The following is a 20,950-nucleotide window of genomic DNA, read 5'->3' as shown; positions in this document are numbered from 1 at the left end:
TGGGACATCGACACAATTCTAACATTTTTGGCTCTTTACACCACCATAATGGATTTAAAATGAAAAGAACAAGATGTGCTTTAACTGCAGACTGTCAGCTTTAATTTGAGGGTATTTACATCCAAATCAGGTGAACGGTGTAGGAATTACAACAGTTTGCATATGTGCCTCCCACTTCTTAGGGGACCAAAAGTAATGGGACAGAATAATAATCATAAATCAAACTTTCACTTTTTCATACTTGGTTGCAAATCCTTTGCAGTCAATTACAGCCTGAAGTCTGGAACACATAGACATCACCAGATGCTGGGTTTCATCCCTGGTGATGCTCTGCCAGGCCTCTACTGCAACTGTCTTCAGTTCCTGCTTGTTCTTGGGGCATTTTGCCTTCAGTTTTGTCTTCAGCAAGTGAAATGCATGCTCAATCGGATTCAGGTCAGGTGATTGACTTGGCCATTGCATAACATTCCACTTCTTTCCCTTAAAAAACTCTTTGGTTGCTTTTGCAGTATGCTTTGGGTCATTGTCCATCTGCACTGTGAAGCGGCGTCCAATGAGTTCTCAAGCATTTGGCTGAATATGAGCAGATAATATTGCCCGAAACACTTCAGAATTCATCCTGCTGCTTTTGTCAGCAGTCACATCATCAATAAATACAAGAGAAGCAGTTCCATTGGCAGCCATACATGCCCACGCCATAACACTACCACCACCATGCTTCACTGATGAGGTGGTATGCTTAGGATCATGAGCAGTTCCTTTCCTTCTCCATACTCTTCTCTTCCCATCACTCTGGTACAAGTTGATCTTGGTCTCATCTGTCCATAGGATGTTGTTCCAGAACTGTGAAGGCTTTTTTACATGTCGTTTGGCAAACTCTAATCTGGCCTTCCTGTTTTTGAGGCTCACCAATTGTTTACATCTTGTGGTGAACCCTCTGTATTCACTCTGGTGGCGTCTTCTCTTGATTGGTGACTTTGACACACATACACCTACCTCCTGGAGAGTGTTCTTGATCTGGCCAACTGTTGTGAAGGGTGTTTTCTTCACCAGGGAAAGAATACTTCAGTCATCCACCACAGTTGTTTTCCGCCGTCTTCCGGGTCTTTTGGTGTTGCTGAGCTCACCGGTGCGTTCCTTCTTTTTAAGAATGTTCCAAACAGTTGTTTTGGCCACGCCTAATGTTTTTGCTATCTCTCTGATGGTTTTGTTTTTTCAGCCTAATGATGGCTTGCTTCACTGATAGTGACAGCTCTTTGGATCTCATCTTGAGAGTTGACAGCAACAGATTCCAAATGCAAATAGCACACTTGAAATGAACTCTGGAACTTTTATCTGCTCATTGTAATTGGGATAATGAGGGAATAACACACACCTGGCTATGGAACAGCTGGGAAGACAATTGTCCCATTACTTTTGGTCCCTTAAGACGTGGGAGGCACATATGCAAACTGTTGTAATTCCTACACCGTTCACCTGATTTGGATGTAAATACCCTCAAATTAAAGCTGACAGTCTGCAGTTAAAGCACATCTTGTTCGTGTCATTTCAAATTCATTGTGGTGGTGTATAGAGCCAAAAATTTTAGAATTGTGTCGATGTCCCAATATTTATGGACCTGACTGTATGTATTAAATAAAATTTCTCATAAGGACACACATTTTCTGGATTGTATGAGCAGACAGGTGACACACATAGTTCTCAACTAATCAAATCATCTATCTGATTCAACAAATCCGATTCCTGTGTCATCTCACTGCTTACAACCTCTTCATTGGCCGTTGAATCAGCATCAGCTCCTCTCTCCAGTGAGTCCAGAGCTGACCCAGGAAGCTGCACTAATATACTAGTGAGTAGAAGATGATCACTTTGATTAGTAGATGTGTGAATCACAAGAATGGATGGCCCAAATCTCAAACCATTTGCCAGTAAAACACTAAATGTGTATTTAGCCTTTTGCCTAGAATTTTACTAATACAAATATTCTTAGTGTGTTTTTGTGGTGGTTTGTTAAAACCAAACTTTCCAGGTGAATCAAAACAAAACGTATGTAAAGTCTTACAGTGTGTCTTCTTTAGAAAGCAGCCACAGCCTGAGTAGAATATCCTGCTCCATGCCAGCATGATGTAGAGAAGGACCCTTGCTCTCTGCGTGGCAGCAGTGGTCTCTCTGCAGATTTTGCTCTGTCTGAGCCAAAGCTGGGGCTGTCCAAAAATAGGGAGCATGAGCTTTGCTATAAGCGAACTATAGGACCATTGCAGAGAGATCTGTATTTCCACACAGAGAACAAGGGCCCTTCTCTACAGCAGTATCAATCAACTGTTTTTTCAATGAAGGTACCCTTTACCAATTCTGCACAATCTAGAGGCACCCCAATTCTAAAATGTAAGCTAAGAGATTTACATAATGCAGCAACATCCACATATTTAGAACATCCAACATTAGAGGTGATCTATTCTTCCAAAGCAAACATACTTTTGCACACTGGCACTGACTAGTGTTCCAGCATTTCACATTTCCCTCAGTTTCTCTCTTACTCAGCTAATGTGACCCCAGTGGTAAAGGAGAAGGGCAGGGGAACGACAAACGAGCATGCCCGACACCCTCCTTATCAACCACTGACATCATTGGTTGCTAGGACATCCGCAGCTAGAAGGTTGTACTGGTGCACAATGAAAAGCTGTGGCTTTGTGTAACTAAAAGGAAGGCTTGATCCACCTGCTGGCTAGTATGCAAGTTTTAGGCATTTTGCCAAAGCAACCTAAAGACACCCCAGCATGCCTGGGCACCCGGGTTTGAAAAAGGCTGCTCTACAGTATGCTGCCAGGTTACAGGCTTCTCTGCATAGGCTGTGGCTGCTTTCTACAGCAAACCAACTGTCACACTTTGACCTTTTGTTTTGATGCACTTGGAATGTATTTAGCTGATTGAAACTGATAGGTCAAATCAGCTTTCAGTATCTTCTTTAGAAAGGCACAATTCAGAGCATTTGTACAAACATCAAAACCTCATGTTATAAATCAATGTTCATATATGTCCTCAAATCCCTTTCCCAGGCTTTAGTTTTGGCTTCCTTCCTTCTTTCTTCTTTTCTGCTGACAGTAGCTACCCTTTCTGTTCTCACATGTTTAGTCTGTGGCCCAATAACTGCCAGGGTGTCATTAGCAGCAAAATGTGTCACTTTAGGCTTCTGGTCACTGTGGAAGCCAAGACCTCTTTGGTCTCGCTTGAGAACTGTCTGAACAGGAAATTTTCTGCCTGTCCCTTCAGGTCCCAGGCCTGACTCCCGGTTCCAGCCTTCCTTAAGCATCATCTTAAAGCCCACGTTGTGCTCTGGGATAGCATAATATGTAGACGGAAGTTTCTTTTTCTTGTTGAAGAGATGTACTGTAGATCGTTCGTGTGTGTCTGTACTGTCTTCCTGATATTGTGTCTTGCAAACATTGCAGTATTTTTTTTCTAGCGGCTGTGTTCTGCAAAATAAAAAATGACAAGTCAGCACTACAGTTACTGCTAAAAAATAAGTTGTGCTTTCTTTTTATTAATGCTTTTCATAGTGGCATTAGGTTAGAATTAAGTGACACTTTTTTCAAAACCTTTCAACATATGTAGTATTGTTATAACCCCTCCCCCTTTAAAACACAACCCGGACCCCAGGAAGATACAGTGCAGGTAGCGACTTTCTGAAAGTCTGTGTTTGCATAGGGCACCACCCCTGCCACCACCCCTCCTCCCCCACAGGGACAGTGTCCAGTTTAGGCATGAATTCCCTCAGGCATTACACATACATAGCGAGTTGGAAGAGCCTACCTAACCTAAAAATAAATGTTTAAATATCTGTAAGTAGTTTAATCTCTGGAAGTGTATGCCACCTCTTGGATCGTGTCCTGTTCTTCAAGCGGAACATGTTAACATGTTACATTCTACACCCATATTCAGGGTGTAACATGTTATGAATGGACTGGCCCTCCTACCCTCCGAATCCCCATTGTGACAGCTAGCAAGGGATCTACTTCTCCCTGCTAGCTGACACAATTTAGAAAAAAAAAAAAACACAACATGGCTGGGCCAGCAGAGCCCTGCCTAGCTACTTTTTTTTTTTTAAATGATGACAGCTAGCAGTATTCTGTGCATGAGAACACTACAAGTTCAAACAGACTTTGCTGCTGTCGGCTTGTAGTTCTAAATGAACTACCATGGCACTGTAGAGTGCCATGGTAATTCATTGAGTCTTTAAGTAAATAAGTATCTGCTTTCCTGTATGGGATGTACGGACACACAGATACACCGACAGGTCTGCAGGAGACCTGCATGGCACCAGCAGAGGCTCCGGAAATAAAAAATAAATGCACATTTTTTTACCTGCAAAAAAAAATGTGCATTTATTTTTTTTTATCCTTGTATTAATTTTATATTATTCAAAGCAAACTCCCCCATCCATCCATGAAAACAAGTAAATATGATATAGATTCCTAACATTTTACTTATGCTAGCACCATTAAAAAGAGTCAATGTTGACTGAGAGAGTGAAGTTTCACTGTTACAATTAACAACTACACTGATGCCAGGAAGCGCTCCAACAGCAGACTTGCTGCTCTCTTACACAGAAGCCGTCATGTTTGCCCCTCCTCTTCCCTTGTCCATTAATAGAGCACCTTGTATTCTGTGAATAGGTTCACAGAATACAAAGTGTTCTGGGAACAGACAAGAGAAAGGGTTGGAGCGCCAGAAGTATCTCAAAAACTTTACTATCTGGCATTGGTGAAATTGTGCATCAGAAAGAACAGGCAGCAATCTAGAAAGAAGAACATACCTCCTGAGATGTATCTATATGTGACCTAGCAGATTAAAAAAAAAAAAAAAACTGAAGTTCATTTTTAAAGAATATGTCAACCCTAAGTGTCATATTCCTGATGTGTGCCTGCTCCATGTGCTTGTACACTGCTCAAAAAAATGAAAAGTACACTATGAAACAACATCAGATCTCAATGGGGAAAATATCATGCTGTATATCATGCTCTATACTGATATGGACTGGGTAATGTGTTAGGAACATAAGGATGCTCCATCGTTTGATGGAAATGAAAATTATCAAGCTACAAAGTACTAAATTCAAAGACACCCCGGAAATCAAAGTGAAAAAATGATGCAGCAGGCTAGTCCATTTTGCTGAAATTTCATTGCAGCAACTCAAAATGATACTCAGTATCTTGTATAGCCCCCACGTGCTTGTATGCATGCTCCTAATGAGACGGTGTCCTGGGTATTTCCGCCTAGATCTGGACCAGGGCATCACTGAGCTCCTGGACAGTCTGGAGGTGCAACCTAGTGCTGTCAGATGGACCAAAACATGATATCCCAAAAATGATCCATTGGATTTAGGTCAGGAGAGCATGGGGGCCATTCAATAGTATCAAATTCCTTCATCCTCCAGGAATTGCCTGAATACGCTCGCCACATGAGGCTGGGCATTTTTGTGCACTAGGAGGAACCCAGGACCCACTGTACCAGCGTAGGGTCTAACAATGGATCCAAGGATTTCATCCTGATATCTAATGGCAGTCAGGGTGCCAGTGTCTAGCGTGTAGAGGTCTGTGCGTCCCTCCATGACCCTCCTGTCCCTGACCCACCACAAAAACGGTCATGCTGAACGATGTTATAGGCAGCATAATGTTTTCCATGGCTTCTCCAGACCCTTTCATGTCTGTCACATGTGCTCAGGCTGAATCGGCTCTCATCTGTGAAAAGCACAGGGCACCAGTGGCGGACCTGCCAATTCTGGTGTTCAATGGCAAATGCCAATCAAGCTCTATGGTGCCAGGCAAGGAGCACAGGACCCACTAGAGGATGTCGGGCCCTCAAGCCACCCTCATGAAGTCTGTTTCAGTTTGGTCAGAGACAAGAACACCAGTGGCCTGCTGGACGTCATTTTGTAGGGCTCTGCAGTGCTCATCCTGTTCCTACTTGCACAAAGGAGCAGATACTGGTCCTTCTGATGGGTTAAGGACCTTCTACGGTGTTGTCCAGCTTTCCTAGAGTAACTGTCTGTCTCCTGGAATCTCCTTCATGCTCTTGAGACTGTGCTGGGAGACACAGCAAACCTTTTGGCAATGGCACATATTGATGTGCTACCCTGGAGGAGTTGGACTGCCTGTGCAACCTCTGTAGGGTCCAAGTATCGTCTCATGCTACCAGTAGTGACACTGACCCTAGCCAAATGCAAAACTAGTGAAAAACAGTCAGAAAAGATGAATAGGGAAAAAAATGTCAGTGGCCTCCACCTGTAAAACCATTCCTGTTTTGGAGGTCATCTCATTGTTGTCCATCTAGTGCACTTATTGTTAATTTCATTAACACCAAAGCAGCTGAAACAGATTAAGCACATCCTCTGCTACTTAACTGACCAGATCAATATCCCAGGAGTTTAATTGACTTGATGCTATACTGATTAATAAGTGTTCCTTTCATTTTTTTTGAGCACTGTATAAAAAAAAAGCATCCTGTGATTTTCCTGCTGCTTCCTTTGTGTGAAATTCCTGGTGTTTCTGCCAATCTCTCTGCTTTCCTATTAAAAACGAACCACACTAGGCATGAAAGCACAGCGTGGTCAGTTTTCTGGCTGTGCTGAGAACTCAGCCTGCTCTCTCCTCCAACGATCGGACTTGTGCCGACATCTCCCCTTCCGACACAACCATTCACTGGGAAGATCAGTGTGCTGCTATTTCTCCTCCCCAGCTCTCTAAGATCCTTATGCTCTGAAGCCTCCATAGAAATCTATGACTCAGCTCACTAGCAGCACCTGCAGCTTTTGAGGGGCTTTTATTCAAAGTTAACGGTGCTTTGTTTTGGAGGTATTGCAAGTATGAGATATCCTAGGATGCACTGGGAAACCAACAAGTGACCCAGAAAGATGTTATCAGCAGTCACATCTGGTTCACGTGTATATATTCTGGAAGTGTCTGGTGCAGATGTCACATCTGGTGTGCAGCATGGAGCAACAGAAAGGTGATCCAGGTCCAAACTCGAATGCAGCAACAGCAGATGGCACATATGGTGTGGAACATGGGAACGCTATAGCAGGAGAGCAGGGACCAGAGAGAGGATTGAATGGCAGAGGATCAGCAGAGCTAGGGGACCGGATCAGGAAAAATTAGCAATGTCACACATGGTGCGCAGCATGGGAGCAATATAGCGGGATGTAGACGGGGACCAGAGAGAGAGAAGGATCAGCAGAGCTGGGGGTTACTACTGAGCGCGGCATCAGCCGAGCTGGCGGTTACTACTGAGTTGGGGATCGGCTGAATGGGGGTATGACAGACTGTCACAGAGGATACTATTAAAATGGGATTCTACTGGGCCCCTTTAAAACAAATAGAAAATCAACACACATGGCATTTGCCAAGCTTCATTACAGCTTCAAAGAAACATCATTGAACCATCAAAAACACATTAAAAAAAAGCATTTTGAAGCAGTAAGTGTTAAAGTTGAAGCAGGTGAAAATTAACTTGAATTTTAATTTTTATTTAGTTAAGATCCACAAAAATATAATTGTCTAGTGGTCTGATACTGTGCCTAGGGAAACATAAAATAATAAACGACCCTTACCTTGGTTGTGATGCCTCTGGCTGACTGTTCAAAGAATCCTGCAGAAGCGTGACAACCTCCTGGTGCCCTCCTTCTTCTGCTAACGTTAGAGCATCTTTGCCTCGAGTTTCACAAACGCCAACCCAGGCCGCTCCTCTTTTCAACAAGTAACTCACAGCCTCTTTTTTACCTGCAAATGCTGCACACATCAGCGGCGTCCAATAGTAGCCATCTCTAAAATTGATGTCACAATGTTCTTTTTCCACCAGCTGTCTCAAACCTTTCATGTCTCCATTTTGTGAAAATCTGAGCAGCTGGTGGCCCACTTTCTGGTTTGTTGGTTGCTGGACCAATGTATTTGGTCCACTTGCTGAAGACCCTACACGTGGCTCTTCGTGTGATGGAGACCTGTGAACTCTGCGCTTTCGAGGTTGTTTTCTTGAAGCTGGTGACTCTTCATCATTACCTAGAAGACTCTCATAGAAGCTTCTTGCCTCCTCCCCTGTAGTGCCAACATCATTTGATTTAGACAGTTTCCTATTAGTATGCTCTCCATTTTCCCACCAATCTGATTTTTCACGGGCCTTGGTGAATGTGATTAGCCTTGGAAAATTCATCCTCTAAGAAAGGAAAAAAAGAGTTGAAGAAAAGAGTCACATTTTCACATAAAAATTTGGAAAACACTAATTTTGGACATTTGCTATGTAAAAATAAATGACCTCTAATGATGGGTGTCCCAAGCACAGATGGTACTGCACTAGATAAGACTATATGTTTCATTAACCTAAATACTACTGTAAGCATTGAACTTTGAGCGCTGAAACTTCAGTCACTTGCTCTCCACCCTCCTCTCCCCTCAACTATTCACAAAACATCATGTATACTTTTCATAGAATACAAGGCTTTCTGTAAATGAACATGTGGTGATTGTGGCATTCATCTGCCCCTCCTCTCCCCTTGTCCATGCACAGAACACCTTTTATTCTATGAAAAGAATGCAAGATGTTTTGTGAATAAATGAAAGGAGAGGAAGGGGAAGAGCAAATGACCTGCTATCTTTCACTGTATGAGAACTGTATGCTGGAAGTTCAGCAATCATAGTAGTGTCCTGGGTGAATGAGTTTTACCAAAAGCAGAACCATCTACACATGGAGGTAGAGGTAATTTATTTTTATTACTGGTGGGGTAGCTTTTCACAAACACAGTCACTTTGCCCTGAAAGGCCAAAGTGGCAGGTTCTCTTTAATACAATACCGAGCTACAAGCACATTATACGTGTAAATGAGACAAACTTCAAGAGTGATGTACATAGGGCCTTTTGATATATGATGTGTGACCTCAGCTGTCTGTAGTGGGTACATCGATTAGGGTAATAGCCTTGATCTTTACTAGCCTCTTGTAACATCTTCCCAATGTCATATTCTCAGCCAAAAATGCAGCATGCCCACACTCTTTGACTCTCCCTTTCCTCTATTAGGTCTGCAATTTCTGACAATCAAGCATTACATATATTGGACATTATGTGCAGCCCTTTGGTGATATCAGGGGCTGCATTTAAGGTCACCTTTAGCTCATAAGTTGACAATCACTAAAATAGGGTATTAGGTTCTATTCACGAGCAACAAGCTATTAAATTAGAAATTTAGAAAGATGTGAACTCCTGATCAGAACACTTTTTTCTGGTCTGTGCCAGAAGTATGATTCTATAGGATCAGCATGACAGCCTTCTCTGCCTCCTAAATTACTTAACAGGTGCAAGTATGTGCACTGCAGGTATATACACATGCTTGCTTTAGGTCACTGACAAAGAAAGGATCAGGGTGGCAACCCTGGACCCTGCACCTTTAATCAGACCTTCAACTTCATTTTCAGTATTCTGAAATTTTACTTTAGGGAAATCCCTTTTTTCATCTTGCCATCCCTGTGCTTCCATATTTCTTGCCTAGGTGAGATTGACGTAGTCTGTACTGCATGTGCATGTGGGATTTGCGCCTCATGCATGTGCACTTAATGCTCTAGCGCAGGGGTCTCCAAACTGTTTAAACAAGGGGCCAGTTTACTGTCCTTCAAATTATAGGTGGGCCAGACTGTGGCCCTTTGGGAGTAAACAATGCCATCGCTGGTATCAGTGGGAGCCACAGTGCTCCATCATTGGTTTCATTGACAGGAATAGTTTCCCATCATTGGTGTCAGTAAGAGCAACAGTGCCCCATCGTTGTTGTCAGTGGGAGTAATAGTGCCCTATCATGGCTATCATTGAGGACAATAGCGCCTGATTTGTGTTGTCTTTGAGGCAAGCAAAGGGCCACATCTGGCCCCCGGGCCGCAGTTTGGAGACCACTGCTTTAGCAAGATCTTTTTGGTTTGGTTTACATGCTGCCATCAGATTGGTAATGTAAGCACCAAAAAGTACATTGCGAGGCTGTGCGGTGACATGTTCCTACCGCGTGCACTGTGGAAGAATGCAGACATGCTGCACATCAAACCAGCGTTGTGATGGGGACAAGGCACAGAGAAATTATATATTATAAATGGGGGTGTGCTTGTCATTGCAAGAGGAAGGTGCAGAGATTATCAGAAGTTTTAAACTTTCCACCAGCTATGTAATTTGTTTTTGTCTGTATCTCCATTGATGGGAAGTTTCTCTAGTACGGATGTAGATGGCAAACCAAACAAGAGGATCTAACCCTTCGCTGATTTAGCTAAAACAGAACATAAAGCTTTGTCTAGAGCTGGAAGGTACAAGACTGAAGCTGGGGGACCCCGACTCCTGTACTACAAGGACCCCCAGATATTTCAAGGTTTGCCACTGCATTCACTTCTCCTTTAAGTCTAAATGGACCTGGGTGCATTTGCTCGTGCAGAGTAAACAAGCTATGTATTTTTGGTGCCCAGGATGTCCTGATGGTGTACAGCTACCTATAGACATGAATGGGTGATGGCGGATGTATGCAGCCACTAGTGTAAAGCAGTGCATGCACACAGATGTGATGACCCAAACACAGGACATTATGTCAGTGCCTGTGCGCTACTTTACACCAATAGCTGCACACAGCAGCCTTCACCCATTAATGTCTATGGCAATTTGTTCTCCTCTCCAGGGCACCAGAAATACGCAGCATATTTATTTACTCCATGCAAGTTTATGGATCATGAACGCCTGCCTGAAAACATGATCATTTTAAAGGAAAGCTGGTGTGAGAAAATGATGTCGGCTACCATTGCTGACCTCCTTTGGGAAATGCTAGTTGCCTGGCTGCCTCCAGCATTAGTAATTCCTGAGTCGCAGCGGTCGGTCCTCTAGGGTCACCTCTTCAGCAGCAAAGTATCCCTGGAAATCATATAAAACAGGTATAACTGCAGGTTTTTCACACTGTGTCCACGTACAAGCTATAATAAACATTTAATAAGCATGCTGTCTATAAATAGCCCATAACAGCCTCTCTCTGTAGGTAAGCACATTGCCTTGTTGTCACAGCAACCGATAAACCGCACACCCCGTGTCCAGAATCCGCCACTTCCTGTTCAAGTAACGAGTACTCACCCTTCGCAGAAATATCTCTCACCTTCTTATGGGAAGCCAGCTAGAGCTGGAGGGAGGATGCTGCACATCGAGGGGTGGACAGGAGGATGTGACATCACAGTCATGTGACGATCATGTGACCCACCTACAGCCAAGCTGAATGGCTTGCCACTCCCCTTCCTGGCAGGCAGCTCAGCTGGTTGGATTGGTTAACCCCTTCTGTGCTGGAGTCCTCTTCACTGGATTGTACACACTAGATTTCATTGCTTTTGTAATCCATGCTCATAGATCACGTTTCTTCTTTTTTCTGGACAGAGCTCTTTGATTTTGGATGTGTGGATGAATATTTTTATTTCATAGGTTTTCATTTGAAAGAAGGAATAAAAATAAACATGATCTCCCCCCCTTCCCCCAAAAAACAACGTTATATAGACTAGGTTCAGACCTTTATGTGTTGGGAACAAGCACAAAATAGCAGGCTTTCCCAACATGCACAGAAACATGCTGAAGTGAGCAGACAGGGCTATTAATTGTTAACCACTTCCAGTCCGGACACTTTTACCCCCTTCCTGTCCAGGCCAATTTTCAGCTTTCAGCGCTATCACACTTTGAATGACAATTGCGCGGTCAACACTGCAACACTGTACCCATATGAATTTTTTAGCAGTTTTTGAGACAGATAAAGCTTTATTTTGGTGGTATTTATTCACCACTGGGATTTTTATTTTTTTTTTGCTATGTAAATGAAAAAGTCCAAAATTTTTGAAAAAAAGTGTTTTTCTTATAAAATTTTGCAAATAAATAATATTTCATCATAAATATTGGCCAAAATTTATTCCGTTATCTTTTTAGTAAAAAAAAAATAACCCAAATTAGTTTATACCAAAAATTATAATTTTTAAACATTATTATTTTTTTTTATATTGTTTTTTTTTTTACATACTGTCACACTAGCAGTACAGTGTCACCATGGTGACACTGCACTACTTGTGGGGAGTGATGAAGATTTTTTTTTTTTTTACACTGATTGCTTTTACACCCATGAAGGCTGTAAAAGCAATCATTTCTATTTCTCTCTGGTTGCATTCTTGCAGCCATTGAGAACTACTGTGTGAGCTGTGATTGGTTACAGCTTGTCACATGGTACAAGGCTGTTGTGAATAGCCTTGTACCATGTGACCTCTGTGATCATTCACAGATTTCACACGTAGTAAGCAATGTCAGAAGTGATATCTTGCTTACTACTCTGCATGTGATCACTGATTGGCCAATCAGTGATCACATGATCGGGACCTCGCACACAGTACGATCAGTGTTCCACTGTGTCCGGAGGACACAGCGGGCACTGGATTGTGGTGCTGCGCGCTCCCAGGGAGCGCTGACAAGCAGGGGCGGGGAGGCCGTTTATAAATGGCCACCCAACCCTGCACTACCACTGTCCGGCCATTTATATACAACGGCCTGACGGGAGGTGGTTAAAGTAGAACTGCAGGCAAAACTTTTTTCTGGTCTTTTTTTTTGCCATCTGTGTCCCATAGGGAATATTTCCCTTCACTTCCTGTCCTATTGCCAAAACAGCAAGTGAGAGAAAGTGAGGTAATCTCTGGCTGTTGGCAGGGGCACAAAAACTAGTGTCCCCATTGGATAAAATCCTTGCATTTCCTGCTCTGGGGACAACCCAAAATTAGGGATTTTATTTTACTTTCAGTCTTGGTGATATTGGTAAACAGGACAAATGGAGAGGGTGAATCTCCATAATGGGTACATAGAAAACAATAAAAACCTGACAGATGGTTCTAATCCATCTCCACTTTATCCAAAACTAAAAAAAGGTTTACATTGCGTTATACTTGAAGGAAAGGTTTTCATGCAGAGCTTCACTGTTCCTTTAGGGAAGGCCAGTTTCCACCATTGTGATACAGCAATGTGTCAGTGTGATGTGGTGCTTTTCACCCCATCACATCTCCGCATGTTTACATTGCAGTGCAGTGCAACAACTTACTAATAATTAGTACATCACACTGACAACAATGCTGCATGCATGATTTTGGTTTGATGTGGTGCACTGTGAAGCCTAGCACAAGTTACGGCTCATTTACATTTGCTGCTGGGGGTGCTGAGCCACTTATTGTTCCCAACCAGCAGCGGCGGCAAAAATTAAACCAACATTAGTGCTCAATGGGCTATTTTCATAGATTTTAGCACAAATCTGAAGAGGAGTAAATGTCCTGCATGACATCCAGGTGTTAAAGAGTCCCTGTTAGGTTACAAAACGATCCTGCCAAAAGTTTCTGTAACAGAAGAGGTTTTATATTCATCGCTTCAGCACCCCCAATGTCTCCTACCTCCCCTCCAGCACCGCAGCCTACATATAAGAATCGTAAGCATTGGACACCTCTGGGAGTGTTGGATGCCTGTGTCTCCCCCACTGCATGCTGTGGTTGCTTCCATTGACCCCTATGTCACGGCTGAGCCCTACAGTGATAGAGGTCAGAGGATGGAACCATGGGGGGGGGGGGACAGACATCCAAACACGCCAAGAATTGTCCAATGCTTAAGACTATATGGAGGCTGCAGAGATGAAACACAGACTTGGTGCCATGTACTACACTTTATACACACACAGACACTATATTGCCAAAAGTATTGGGATGCCTGCCTTTACACGCACATGAACTTCAACTGCATCCCAGTCTTAGTCTGTAGGGTTCAATATTGAGTTGGCCCACCCTTTGCAGCTATAACAGCTTCAACTCTTCTGGGAAGACTGTTTTCAAGGTTTAGGAGTGTGTCTATGGGAATGTTTGACCATTCTTCCAGAAGTGCATTTGTGAGGTCAAGCACTGATGTCAGATGAGAAGGCCTGGCTTGCAGTCTCCGCTCTGTTCTATCGGGTTGAGGTCAGGACTCTGTGCAGGCCAGTCATGTTCCTCCACCCCAAACTCCATCATCCATGTCTTCATGGACCTTGCTTTGTGCTCTGGTGCGTAGACATGTTGGAACAGGAGGGGGCCATCCCTAAACTGTTCCCACAAAGTTGGGAGCATGAAATTGTCCAAAATGTCTTGGTATGCTGACAGCTTAAGAGTTCCTTTCACTGGAACTACGGGGCCAAGCCCAACCCCAGAAAAACAACTCCACACCATAATCCTCCCTCCACCAATCTTTACACTTGGCACAATGCAGTCAGGCAAGTACCGTTCTTCTGGCAATCACCAAACCCGGACATGTCCATCAGATTGCCAGACAGAGAAGCATGCTTCGTCACTCCAGAGAACACATCTCCACTGCTCTAGAGTCCAGTGGCGGCGTGCTTTACACCACTGCATCCGACGCTTTGCATTGCACTTGGTGATGTAAGGCTTGGGTGCAGCTGCTCTGCCATGGAAACCCATTCCATGAAGCTCAGTACACACTGCTGTTGTGCAAATCTGAAGGCCACACAAAGTTTGGAGGTCTTTAGCTATTGTGCACTGTGTGCTTCAGCATGTGCTGACCCCGCTGTCATTTTACATGGCCTACCACTTTGTGGCTGAGCTGCTGTTGTTCCCAGTTGCTTCCACTTTGTTATAATACCACTAACAGTTCACCGTGGAATGTTTAGTAGCAAGGAAATTTCACAGATAAACTTATTGCACAGGTGGCATCCTATCACGGTATTACGCTTGAATTCACTGAGCTCCTGAGAGCGACCAGTTGTGTCACAAATGTTTGTAGAAGCAGTCAGCATGCCTAGGTGCTTTATTGTATACACCTTTGGCTATGGAAGGCCATGAATCCAATGATTTGGAGGGGTGTCCCAATACGTTTGGCAAAATAGTGTGTGTATATATATATATATAGTATATATATTAAAAAGTGTATTTGTACAGAGACACCGTGCAACTATTTTGGGGATGAGAGCGGAAAGCTAAGGTCATAATGGTTCTGAATGTTTTGGGGAGGACAGTGACATTGGGGGGGGGGGGCAGTGGCAGTAACATGGGGAGGACAGTGTAATGCACATGTGGGAGCAGTGACATGGCGGGGCAGTGTCAGGCACAAGCAGTGACAGTGACATGGGGGTGAGCAGGGGCAGTGGCGTGGGGGGGCAGTATCAGGCACATGGAGGGGGTGTCAGTGACATAGGGGGGCAGTGGCATGGAGAGGACAGTGGCAGTGACATGGGCAGGGGGGGCAGTGTCAGTAAGGGGGGGGCAATGGCAATAACATGGAGATGACAGTGTCAGTGACATGGGTGGGGGGGCAGTGTCAGTGACATGGAGGTTGCAGTGTCAGTGACATGGGGGAGGACAACTTCAGTGACATGGGGGGAGCAGTGGCAGTGACATGGAGGTTGCAGTGGCAGTGACATGGGGGAAGCAGTGTCAGGCACATGGGGGGGGGGGGACAGTGTCAGTGACATGGTGGAAGTGTCAGTAACATGGGGAGGACAACATCAGTGACATGGGGGGCAGTGATATGGGGGGCAGTGATATGAGGGGGGCAATGTCAGGCACATGGAGAGAATGACATGGGGGGACAGTGTCAGTGACATGGGGGGGGGGGTGTCAGGCACATGGGGGGGGCAGTGACTGGGACATGGAGGTTGCAGTGTTAGTGGCATGTGGAGGACAACATCAGTGACATGAGGGGAGCAGTGTCAGTGACATGGGGAGGGGGGGGCAGTGTCAGGCACAAGGGGAGACAGTGTCAGTGACATGGGGGGGACAGTGGCAGTGACATGGAGAGGATAGTGGCAGTGACATGGGGGGGGAGGGCAGTGTCAGGCACATGGACGGGACAGTGTCAGTGACATGGGGGGACAGTATCAGTGACATGGGCGGGCAGTGTCAGGCACATGGGAAGCATGGCAGTGACATGGGGGGGCAGTCAGTGAAATGGGTACAGTGGGGCGGGACAGTGATCGTGACGTTAGGGAGGACTGTTCTCCCGATGTCGCTATCACTGTCCTCCCCTTGTCACTGACACTGCCCCCTATAACACTCACACTGTCCTCCCCATGTCACTGCCACTGCCCCCCCATGTGACTACACTGCACCCATGTCACTGCCCCCCCCCCATGTGACTACACTGACACTGCATCCTCCATATCACTGACACTGCCCCCCATTGTCCTCTACATGTCACTGCCACTGCCCCCCCCCATGTCACTCACACTGCTCCCCATGTCACTGACCCCGTAATTTCACTGCCACTGCCCCCCCATGTCACTGCTCCCAACCCATGTCACTGACACTGTCCTCCCCATGTCACCGCCACTGCCTCCCCCGTGTCACTGACGTCCTCCCCATGTCACTGCCACTGCCCCTCCCCCCATGTCAATTCACTGTGCCTTCCCCCCCATGTCACTTCACTGCGCCTTCCCCCCATGTCACTTCACTGCGCCTTCCCCCCAATGTCACTGACACTGCCCACCCCCCATGTCACTGCCCCCCCATGTGCCTGACACTGTCCCCATGTCACTGACATTGCCCCCCCATGTCACTGTCCCTCATGTCACTGACATTGTTCTCCCCATGTTACGGACACTGCTCCCCCATGTCACTGTCACTGCAACCTCCATGGCACTGCCACTGCTCCCCCCCATGTCACTGACGTTGTCCTCCCCCATGTCACTGACACTGCAACCTCCATTTCACTGCCACTGCCCCCCACCTATGTCACTGACACTGTCATCTCCATGTCATTGTCACTGCCCCCCCCTTACTGACACTGCCCCCCAAGTCACTGACACTGTCCTCTCCGTGTCACTGCCACTGCCCCCCCATGTCACTGACACTACCCCTCCATGTCACTGCCCCCCCCATGTCACTGACACTACTCACCCCCATGTCACTTCACTGCTCCCCCCTCCTCATGTCACTACCTCCCCCCCCCCATGTCACTGCCACATCTCCTCCCCTATGTAACTGCCGCTGCCCCTCCTCCCCATGTCACTGCTCCCCCCATGTCACTAACAAACCTCCTCCCCTATGTAACTGCCACTGCCCCTCCCCCCATGTCACTGCCACGCCTCCTCCCCTATGTCACTGCCACTGCATCCCCCATGTCACTGCCACTGCTCCCCCCCATGTCACTGCACCGTGACATGTCACTGCCACTGTCCTCTCCATGTCACTGACACTACCCCTCCATGTCACTCACTGCAACCTCCATGTTACTGACACTGCTCACCCCCATGTCACTGCCACATCTCCTCCCCTATGTCACTGACACTGCCCCCCCATGCCACTGTTCTCCACCCATGTCACTGTCCCCCCCTCCATGTCACCGCCACTGCTTCCTCCATGTCACTTCACTGCGCCTCCCCATGTCACTGAGACTGCCCCCCCATATGTCAGACACTGCTCCCCCCCCCAGTCACTGACACTGTCCCATGATCCCAGTAACTGACACTGTCAACATGGAAGGGCCATGTTACTGACACTACCCGCCATATGTCACTGCCCCCCAAGTCACTGACACTGTCCGATGCTGCCCGATGTCGCTGCAGAGAATTTGGCATGTAACAGCCCCCGCCGACCACTCGGCATGTAAGGGGTTAATAATTCTCTGTGTCCCCCGCCGATCCTGTCTGTGTCCAGCTTGGATGCAGTAGTTCTATAATCGACTAATCGTCCCTGAAACCGGAACATGCGCAGTTGCTTCAGGGGATACACATCTTCACGGCATACCTATTTTACCGCTACACCGGCCCCTCCCACATTTGCGAAAACTACCATTCCCAGCATTAAGAGCGGGTGTCTCCTAAACCCGCCTCTTCCGGGTCGCGCTTGCGCAGTGACGGGGACCGGGCCTAGTGTGTGGCGGCGGGTGAGAGCCGGGAAGATCCGCCGTGCAGACGGGAGGAGAGAACAGGTATGAGTGCTGCCAGAGCCGCCCTATTCGGGCATACTGAGACCCGACATCAGTCCTTCCTACTGACCACACTCCTCACCCCATGTCTATGCTCCCCTACACCTCACTGACCGAACTCCTCACCCCAGGTCTATGCTCCCCTACGCCCCACTGACCGCACTCCTCACCCCAGGTCTGTGCTCCCCTACGCCCCACTGACCGCACTCCTCACCCCAGGTCTGTGCTCCCCTGCGCCCCACTGACCGCACTCCTCACCCCAGGTCTGTGCTCCCCTGCGCCCCACTGACCGCACTCCTCACCCCAGGTCTGTGCTCCCCTACGCCCCACTGACCGCACTCCTCACCCCAGGTCTGTGCTCCCCTGCGCCCCACTGACCGCACTCCTCACCCCAGGTCTGTGCTCCCCTGCGCCCCACTGACCGCACTCCTCACCCCAGCTCTGTGCTCCCCTACGCCCCACTGACCGCACTCCTCACCCCAGGTCTGTGCTCCCCTGCGCCCCACTGACCGCACTCCTCACCCCAGGTCTGTGCTCGCCTGCGCCCCACTGACCGCACTCCTCACCCCAGGTCTGTGCTCGCCTGCGCCCCACTGACCGCACTCCTCACCCCAGGTCTGTGCTCGCCTGCGCCCCACTGACCGCACTCCTCACCCCAGGTCTGTGCTCGCCTGCGCCCCACTGACCGCACTCCTCACCCCAGGTCTGTGCTCGCCTGCGCCCCACTGACCGCACTCCTCACCCCAGCTCTGTGCTCCCCTACGCCCCACTGACCGCACTCCTCACCCCAGGTCTATGCTCCCCTGCGCCCCACTGACCGCACTCCTCACCCCAGGTCTGTGCTCGCCTGCGCCCCACTGACCGCACTCCTCACCCCAGGTCTGTGCTCGCCTGCGCCCCACTGACCGCACTCCTCACTCCAGGTCTGTGCTCGCCTGCGCCCCACTGACCGCACTCCTCACCCCAGGTCTGTGCTCGCCTGCGCCCCACTGACCGCACTCCTCACCCCAGGTCTGTGCTCGCCTGCGCCCCACTGACCGCACTCCTCACCCCAGGTCTGTGCTCGCCTGCGCCCCACTGACCGCACTCCTCACCCCAGGTCTGTGCTCGCCTGCGCCCCACTGACCGCACTCCTCACCCCAGGTCTGTGCTCCCCTACGCCCCACTGACCGCACTCCTCACCCCTGGGCTGTGCTCCCCTACGCCCCACTGACCGCACTCCTCACCCCATGTCTGTGCACCCCTACGCCTCACTGACCGCACTTCTCACCCCATGTCTGTGCACCCCTACGCCTCACTGACCGCACTTCTCACCCCATGTCTGTGCACCCCTACGCCCCACCGACCGCACTCCTCACCCCATGTCTATGCTCCCCTACGCCCCACCGACCGCACTCCTCACCCCATGTCTATGCTCCCCTACGCCCCACCGACCGCACTCCTCACCCCAGGTCTATGCTCCCCTACGCCCCACCGACCGCACTCCTCACCCCAGGTCTGTGCTCCCCTACGTCTCACCGACCGCACTCCTCACCCCAGGTCTGTGCTCCCCTACGCCTCACCGACCGCACTCCATATCGCATGTCAGGGCTCATCCACACCTCACAATCCTATACTCCACTGACCATATCTACTGCACTCCATATTTAGTGACTCAGGCCAGCTCCCTTTATTCCCTAGTTCTGTCACCATTTACCCCATTGCTCTTCATACTGCCCGCTTCCCCATTCCTCCACTGACCGCTGTGTTCTCCGGTGTTGGCGCCAAGTGTCGTTCTTCTAACCACTTGGTTCCCCTCATTCCCAGAGTCCCAGGGAGTCACCATTTTGCTGTGTTGTCATCCTCCCACTGTTCTGCCACTTCACAGCTTTCCTCCTCCTCCAGTCATCCTTGTACTCAGTCTTTCCACATTACATCTTTTTATTCTATTCTCACTCATTGTTCCTGGGCACACCCTGTCGTTCCCCCATCCTGTCTCTCCTTTCACCTTTTCTCCCCCTGTGATTCTTTTTCTGGTCATCTCCTTCATATGGATTTCCTGTTTGTGCTGATTTACAGCAGGTAAAATACATTCTCCCCATAAACCCCCCCCCAATCTTCCTCCTTTTTCCCGGTTGCCTTCTCTCTCCATGGCCTTCCCTCCTAACATACCCTTTGCCCCCAATCTGAATCTTGTCTCTGTCTGGCGGGTTCCCTCCAGTCCCTGTCATTGCTGCCCTAAATGTTTTTTCTTGTCTTGCCTAACCTGATAGTCTTTAAAGGGTTAGTTTACCTTTACAAAAACACTGCCCATGCAGGTAAGTGGTGTCTGTAGATAAAGAAAACTGCAGGTTTGACTAAAATTTAATAATGCTTTACTATAGGTGTAGGTCATGTACATACTTCCCAAAACCTGACTGGAATACTCCCAGGTTGTTACTAAGTGAGGCCTAGTCTTTACTGTACACCTCCTCCATCATATGCCTCACTTAGCAATGTTCTGGGAGTATTCCTGTCTGCCTTTGACGGGTATGTAAATGGCCTACACCTATAGCAAGGCCATTATTCAACTTTGATCAGAGCTGCACAGTTTGTTTTTATCTACAGACATTACTTATTTACATAGGCAATGTTTTGGTAAACATGAACTAACCCTTTGTCTTTTGATCTGCAGCCTTTAAGATGAGTAGTTCAGAAGAGGTGTCCTGGATCAGCTGGTTCTGTGGATTAAGAGGCAATGAATTCTTCTGTGAGGTGAGCAATCCTAGCTTTCTATCCCGTAGAGATGGGTAAAGTTTTCCAGGTTTACTGTCTCTTTACCTAGTTTCCTTGGGCCAAAGTGGCCTAAGCAAATTATTTTCTACAATAACAGGTGCACCTGCTGGGTGCTTCAGCTACATAGAGTATACGGACTTGTGTTCCGACAGTGGGTTGAGAACTTCCTGTCTTCCACCCGGAACAAAATAGTCGGGTTGAACATCACTCATAGGCAGCTTTGTTTTCTC

The 20,950-nt window shown here is 47.5% G+C and overlaps 1 protein-coding gene across 6 annotated transcripts; it reads right to left on the bottom strand.

Moving 5' to 3' along the window:
* Nucleotides 1–1,921: 1,921 nt before the first annotated feature.
* Nucleotides 1,922–11,241, bottom strand: LOC149434861 (G patch domain and ankyrin repeat-containing protein 1-like). Of its 6 annotated transcripts, none has more exons than XM_089663287.1 (4): nucleotides 11,152–11,241; nucleotides 10,805–10,916; nucleotides 7,607–8,205; nucleotides 1,922–3,473 (listed from the first exon to the last, which is right to left on the bottom strand). In XM_089663287.1, the coding sequence occupies exons 2-4, from the start codon at nucleotides 10,805–10,807 to the stop codon at nucleotides 3,014–3,016; spliced, it is 1,062 nt and encodes a 353-aa protein (XP_089519413.1). In that variant the 5' UTR covers nucleotides 10,808–10,916; nucleotides 11,152–11,241; the 3' UTR covers nucleotides 1,922–3,013. The 6 variants fall into 6 exon arrangements, with proteins under 6 accessions (XP_089519413.1, XP_089519416.1, XP_089519414.1 ...); XM_089663290.1 differs by having other exon boundaries at nucleotides 10,815–10,916; XM_089663288.1 differs by having other exon boundaries at nucleotides 11,130–11,240.
* Nucleotides 11,242–20,950: the final 9,709 nt, after the last annotated feature.

This window comes from Staurois parvus, unplaced genomic scaffold, assembly GCF_062004578.1.
Source record: "Staurois parvus isolate SC_StPar_1 unplaced genomic scaffold, SC_StPar_1.0 ptg001650l, whole genome shotgun sequence".
Classification (NCBI taxonomy): Eukaryota; Metazoa; Chordata; class Amphibia; order Anura; family Ranidae; genus Staurois; species Staurois parvus.
Note: the sequence above shows the minus strand (reverse complement) of the source record. Positions and strands in the feature narration are given on the sequence as shown.

Excerpts from the sequence above, each read along its gene's own strand:
- LOC149434861 (XM_089663287.1), bottom strand. Across the intron at positions 3,474-7,606 it reads CCAGAGGCATCACAACCAAG|AACACAGCCGCTAGAAAAAA; the intron begins GTAAGGGTCGTT and ends TTTATTTTGCAG.